General features: G+C 43.3%; 1 protein-coding gene across 5 annotated transcripts; it reads left to right on the forward strand.

Moving 5' to 3' along the window:
- Nucleotides 1–501: 501 nt before the first annotated feature.
- Nucleotides 502–7217, forward strand: LOC105427827 (uncharacterized). Of its 5 annotated transcripts, none has more exons than XM_089080302.1 (6): nt 502–636; nt 3130–3269; nt 3966–4231; nt 4762–5060; nt 5152–5687; nt 5836–7217. In XM_089080302.1, the coding sequence occupies exons 3-6, from the start codon at nt 4089–4091 to the stop codon at nt 6109–6111; spliced, it is 1254 nt and encodes a 417-aa protein (XP_088936428.1). In that variant the 5' UTR covers nt 502–636; nt 3130–3269; nt 3966–4088; the 3' UTR covers nt 6112–7217. The 5 variants fall into 5 exon arrangements, with proteins under 5 accessions (XP_088936428.1, XP_088936430.1, XP_088936427.1 ...); XM_089080304.1 differs by lacking the exon at nt 502–636 and adding an exon at nt 653–860 and having other exon boundaries at nt 5839–7217; XM_089080301.1 differs by lacking the exon at nt 502–636 and adding an exon at nt 654–1139.

Here is a 7217-nt window from a genome sequence, read left to right on the forward strand (position 1 = left end):
ACACCGTTCACTTCAGTTCATTTCACTTGCGCAGGTATGGCGACCTATCGAAGTTACGTACTCCAAAAAAACCGCAAGCATTTTGTATTGGATATTGCAAAAATCTGTCTCGAGAAAATGTCGACGCACACCAGAGCGTTTTAATAAAGAATAGTTAACTTGGACTCACATCTTTCGAGATCTTCACAAAATTATTAAAAATATCGAGAAAGAATATATATCTGACAAAAAGTAATGACAGTTGAAATTTAAAAAGATGAAAATTATTGAAAAAATGTATTCTGGTAAGATCAAGCCTAAGTTATAATAATAATTATTATGACTAATAATAAATAAATAATCAATTAATATATTATACAAGTATATATTATTATATTTATTATTTTATTAGTATATATTAATGATTAATATATTTATTTAATTACAACAAAAACGCACGCCTGTGAAGTAAAAAAAAAATAGATTTTAATTAATCTTTTTTCGGATATTTAAGTAGCATGGATATCATAGCGAAAAAAAAGACATGGAAAGTTGAAGAAATACAGGATACAAAAGAAGCGGTAGATCAAGAAAAGAAAAGGATTAAACAAAATCCATGACGGGAAGAGAGACAAGGAAGGAGTCGAGCAAGACAAGGTACAACCCCCACGAGACGGAGGATCGAATCTCAGCGGTGATGGTGCCGCTGATCGCCGGTGGAGTCTTTCAGTTTCTTTTGGACCGCCGTGAGCGCGGGCAGCGGATGCCGATCGGCGCGATGCGCGTGTGAAAGTTCGCCGCGTGCAAATCCTCTACATGTGCGGATCGTCCGGATGAGAGACGGAAAGGAGTAAGAGAGAAGGAGAGAAGGACGGAGAAAGGTATAATTACGCGATACACGACGAACATGTAAAAATCGATGAACGGGATCATTCAACCGGGCACAGGTATCTCTCTCCCTCCCTCCTCCTTTTCCGCGTGTCTTCAGAACGACCTGACGATCGCACGCGCGCTTCACGCGAGCTGCGGCCGCGAGCACTTAAACACTCGTTAAGAAAAGCAAGAGGGAAACGTGTCTGTCCAACTACTTTGTTATTCGCCACGCGAGAAATCACCGCGAACTCTCGGTGCTCCGTGAATGTTACTTAATCGACGATAGCGTAAGTCACTCGTAACTTTCCTTCTTTAGGCTCCGAATGCTTTTCATCCGACGGTGTGTCGCAATCGGTATGTCGGTCCTTCGTTCCTCATGTAACCAGTTTAGATCCGACCCGGATACGCAGATTGGATATGGTCTGAAAATGAGAGTATCAACTTCGGATGTTTGGCGGTTTGCTTTGCGGCCGATCCGCGGGGATACTTGAGTCGGCGCGGGATGACGAGATCGACGGGATCAAATCACCTTCCTCCCATCGATTCGAACGTTCGATTATGTTTCGCGCGAAGCTCTCGGATGTTCCACGCGACTACCAGTCGTGGATTGGAATCGGAGAATTGGGGAGACGTCGAGGGAGATCTCTCGCAGGCGACGCGATGTGGAACGCGCGATGCCGCAAACGCGCGACCGCCGCCGGGAATCCATAAAATGATTAGAGACATTCGCGCGAAACTTTCGATGGCGCGAAAGCGACCGCGGGGATCTTTTGGATCTCCCGGTCGAGCCGCGAGATCAAGCGAGCGAGACGAAACGGCGTGGCCGGCGACGATCTTTTTTCCATCGACGGCCCTGAATGAGTGCGAGTGAAAGTCCGTGAGTCAAATATTTTTCGCGGTTTCGTTTCGCGCCGGCCGCACACTCGGCAGCGGCCACATTGTATGAGCGTGCGTGCGTGCCTGCTTGCTTGCTTGCCTGCCTGTCTGTCTGTCTGTCTACTCGCGTGCCTACCTGTGTGTAATATCTCTCTTCACATGCATAAATGTAACACCGTAGAAAGGCCATAAAACTCTCCGAGGAGAAAATATGTTAAGATCGCGCGGGCTATTTCTCTCACGTGACGCTCACCGGCGATCGATGCATTTAAGATATTGTAAGAATTAGACGACCGTAAGCGGTCATGAAAGAGATTCGGAATATAAACACTAACAGAGAGGAGCCGTCGTGGTCGTGCAGACTAAGTGTCGGATTGGTAGACGAGGGATCCCGAGTTCAAATCCAGTCGGTCTCCGTTAATTTTTTCCGAATCTAATAGAATATTTTCCGAATCTAATCTTTCAATCTCAGAAGTGGGATTCAGCCTATGTTACCTCAGAGAAGATTCAGCCTATGTTACCTGACAAGTCGATCGTTCAGGAGTGAACGGAAAAAGTCGGGGGTAGTACTCCAAAGTCGTTGTCGGTCGTTCAAGAGAAATGAACGGGAAAAAAGTCGTGGAGTAGTACTCCAAAGGAGTCGTGTCGGTCGTTCAAGAAAGTGATCGAAAGTCGGGAGCAGAAGCTCCAAGTTTCGGATAAAAATCCGATAGAGGAAGACTCGGTACATTCGGGACGAATGTAATACCAGAATGGCCGAACTGTAAGAATTAGACGACCGTAAGCGGTCATGAAAGAGATTCGGAATATAAACACTAACAGAGAGGAGCCGTCGTGGTCGTGCAGACTAAGTGTCGGATTGGTAGACGAGGGATCCCGAGTTCAAATCCAGTCGGTCTCCGTTAATTTTTTCCGAATCTAATAGATATCTTTCAATATTAACATTCATTCTACCCGGCTCGAGTTTAGAATGAGTCCCAGTTGCAGTTTTATTATTCTAGACGTGCGAAAATGTATTTATTCTCATACCGGTTTGCTTGATCGCCCTAACCCACGTATATCGATACGTATCCACGTAAACAATGAATAATTGGCGTCTCCGCGTTTGCTCTTTTCCCTCATCTCGTCTCTGACGCTTATGTAAAGTATTACATTACGACTCGTTACGTGACGTGTATATATAAAAAAATATGAACGCGAAACGGTCGATCTCGAATTGCGAATTAACAGGTCGAATCGACGGATTTAGAAAAAAATTTGTGAAAGTGGTCGCGTTTATCAGAGACATTCCGAACGTATCAGTGGAGAATTACTGTCAGTCGCGATTGTAACCGATCAATTTACGTGGGTGGCTCGTTTCTCCTTCACACAGAGCTTTTGTTAATGTACATGATATTCTAGGGTGCACGATTGTAACACATAAACATTGGCGAACGTGCCGTGCCGATGTGAAAGCGGCTGGCTGCTGACCGTCTGGCTGCCGATGATGGAATGTACGACGACCCAGAGTTACAGCATGTGCATTGATCCACGTATCCTAGGTAATTACAAACATACAAGCAGCTTTTGCTTGTGAGGTAACACGTATGTTGGAGATCCCGGACGTTGATCCGTGCGAACGGCCGGCCGTTGATTCGCCGACAGCGGAGTCGAAAGTCGTAACTTTAAAGGAAGAAGAAAAAAAGAAAAAGAAAGAGACGAAGTGGCGAGCAGGTAATTAAATGTCGTGTCGCACATATGTGGCAAACGACACGCAATGGAATTTAACGCAACGAACACAAAGGGCACTTTCCAATACTCAAGTTGACCTAATTCGAAAGCGGGCTATTCTCGCATATATCCGCTTTCTCTTCTCCTCGTATGTCACGTTGACGAAATTTGACACGTCGTCGGAGAGGAGTCGCCTCGTGCCGCGGGTACCGATAAAATGGGAGAGAGCCAGGGGTGGAGGAGAAGAGGAATGTAACACTCGCGTCGGGAATAACATGAGATCGAAGAAAAAGGACGACGATGACCTCCATTAACGTTCGACACGTTCCGAATAACGTAATAGGCGGCTTTACGTCGGCCGATTTCTTACGTGAACAACGAATGTGAAAGCGACCTTGAAACGCGGATCATCCGTCGCGCGTTCGATAAAATCGTCCGGTGAAATACACGTGTGCGCCTTTACACGTAAGACGAGCGTGATTCGCTTTCAATCGAAAGAAGGACCGATGTTTCATGTTGACCTGTAGGAAGTCACGAGGTCCGTCGATACCGAAAGCGCAGCTGATCGAGCATGCGGCGACGGTTGTTGGCCTTTGATGAGCCTCCGATCTCTGCGGTAGCATCCGAATGCCACCGAGTGCCGTCGGGGGATGCGTTCGAGTGGCGGCGTACCGAGGCGAGCGGCGATCCCGCGCGATCCCAGAACCAGGAGTCGGATCGAACCCGACGGTGCGGAGGCCGACAGGCGCGTTTACGCCGCGTCACCTACGATCGAGCCATACGAGATCGAATGGTAAGAACCTAACATTAAAAGTATCAAGTGATCATTTTTTATTATTGCTTTTTTTAAAATTAATATATATATATATATATATATATATATATATATATTTTTTTTTTAAAGATTTTGGATTTTCTTAATTTTTTATCAATTATTCTCTTTATTCCAATGAAATCAGATTCAAATCAGAAAATTTTTAAATTCTGTCTATTCTACAAATCTTTAGAGAAGAATATTAATTAAAAAAAATAGAAATCATTATGCTTATTTCTATAATTAAAAGAAATATAGAAAGATGAGATGTATTAGATTAGTTCTCAGTTCTTGCGTGGATTTGAATTTGGAAAAAAGTTTATCGTTTTTTTTTTTTTTCGAAAAGAAGATTGAAGAAACTCTTCTAATGAAAATAATAGAAATCGAATAATGACCGTTTTTATTGACAAAAAATTACTTGAAAATTGTATGAGTTATTTATTTTCAACTTTATGAGAGATACAACATATTTCTTGCTTCAATCTAATAAAATTTAAATAATCTTCCAGGATAAGGTCGGACTTGGCAGACGTTGAGATCTCTAAATTCGTGAGCGGCATCACAGGCGGCAAGTCAACAGTGTCACGCAACAATCCACGAAGATGTTACAGAACGTCGACCAGCTCCGGTTACTCGAGCCATTCGCCACCGTTGTCGGCCGGTTCGTATTCCTATTACGCGTCAGCGTCGACGAGAGATCCATCGTACGGTGGCTTGGCGGTGATCCACGAGAGTGACGTAATACCGCGGCCCATTTGGCCCTCCGTCGTTTATCATCACGCTGAAGATCACAGTACTGATTACGAAGGTAAAAGTGTTCGAAAAATTTTCTGACAAAAGCGATAGCTCTGTTTTGCTTTGAAACAACTTCACTTATCAGAACGTTTTTGCTTTATCAGGTATTTATACGTGTCGTGTATGCGGTTGCACGTACAACTATTCACCATCACCACCACCATTTCCGCCGCCGCCGCCGCCGCCACCACCACTACCACCACCACCATCACCACCATCACCACCACCGCCGCCACCAACGTCAAGAGCGCGCGAGGTGCTTCTCGAATTATCCCGAACTCTCAACTCTGTGATAGACGGCGACATCACGGCGGCACCGGAGGATATCCTGCGCGATATCTCGCGTATTGTTTCTCTAGAGATCGGTATGAGGAACGACAATGTGTATGAATACGTTTGCCCTTCCTGGGCGTTCAACGACAAGAGTCCATGGCCGGGCTGCGTAAAAAACGTGCCATCGAGAGCGAATCCAGTCCACTCGAAATTTTACGTCAGTCCTCGCTGTTTCTACAATCCGGGACGATCAATATTGTCGCTCAAGAACCAGAGGATAACGAGACGCGAAGGGGACAACGAGACGAAAAAGAATTCCGGCTTTGCAAGAAAGAAGTCTTGCGAAACTGAGTCAAAGTATTCGATGGTGAGTACGCTCGGTCTGAATTGATCAACGTAGTTTGTCGAACAATTTCTCTTCGTCATGCAGTTAATCAGGATTAATTAACCAAACAGATTTCGATCGAATCATTTCAACTAAGCGTATTATATATAGGAAAAAACGGTTGTTTCAGCAGTTGGAGTGCAGCGAAGTAGGATCATCCACCGAAGAAACAGTCGCCTCATCGAACGACTGGAATCATCGTTTAGCAATACGAAGAGACGATTTCGATTTCACGCTCGATGTGACGCAGGTCGAGCGTTTAAGCCGGGCGATCGCGAGAGCGAAACGGAAGCGGCAATGGTGCAGAGCCTTGACCACTCTCTTCGGTCTAGTTTTCTTTGTCTTGAGCGTCGTCATCGTCTCGCTATCTGTAACGAGGGGTCGCAAAGTGTTTGGGAGCATGTAAGAGTCGAAAGAAAAGGAAAGAACTCATCGCGTAACATTTATTCGAGAGTGCTTCCTTGAGATCGAAAGAACCGATCGAATTGGAGCGTATTTTAAACATTCAGATAACTCTTGCCGTAAACATTTTGCAACGCAGATGCTCTCGTATATATCTCTTTCAGTACCTTATAATATATACACATGTATGTATATGTATATTTAAGTAGAATCTGAGAAAGATCCTGCAATCACGATGTATGGCTGTGACCATGTCTCTTTGCGTGTGTATTGTTAAATACCGTATAACGCATCATGATCGTGTTAAGTTAGACTTTTCGTAGAGACAAGCGTGTATGATATTAGGGTAAAAGAAAACGGGTATCTATGCAAAACTAGAGTAACTTTGACCAAACTGCAATTAACTTAATTGTCGATTAATTAAATCTGGCAAAATTACTAAAGGCAAAACTATATTTGTAATAATCTAATTTTTTCCTGTATACTAAACAATAAAAAATTAATCCATTTATGTTAACAAAATAATAGATATCATCATTAATAACAGATATCACTTGATAAGTTAATCTTCGGTTCAATATTCAATTTATAATAAAAATTATTTTATAATAAAAGTTATTCATTCAAAACTAATAATGTAAATATTGTTCGGAAAGTTAATCACTAATTAATCGAACTGTAAAGTTCTCTTTTAATTAATCTAAATAGAATTAACGCGTGCACATGCGCCCATTTGATACTAATCCAAGCCTAGTCTAGTCGCTTTCAGCGCGGCGCTGCGAACAAGTGAAGGAAACCAAAGAATGGAGGTGTGTCATGTACGTACTACGCATACGATTACCTGATATTTCTAAGGAGTGAATAAACGTCTCTAGCTGTCACTTCGAAGCTCGGCGCACATCACTTGGATTTACAACATATTACTTGTATTCACGAGAATAATATCGAAATACACCCGAGATTTCGTACTTCGTATTCGTTTAGGTTATGGTCATATCGATATCTCTCGCATTCGTCCAATTGTTGCCCCGTGGAAATTCGATATAGCGTTTCTGCCTCTTTCTCAGAAGGTAATAATCATTTCTTTGTACTTTTAGAAATGAGGGTACA

This window comes from Pogonomyrmex barbatus, unplaced genomic scaffold (genome assembly GCF_055798465.1).
Source record: "Pogonomyrmex barbatus isolate J1 unplaced genomic scaffold, ASM5579846v1 scaffold3, whole genome shotgun sequence".
Classification (NCBI taxonomy): Eukaryota; Metazoa; Arthropoda; class Insecta; order Hymenoptera; family Formicidae; genus Pogonomyrmex; species Pogonomyrmex barbatus.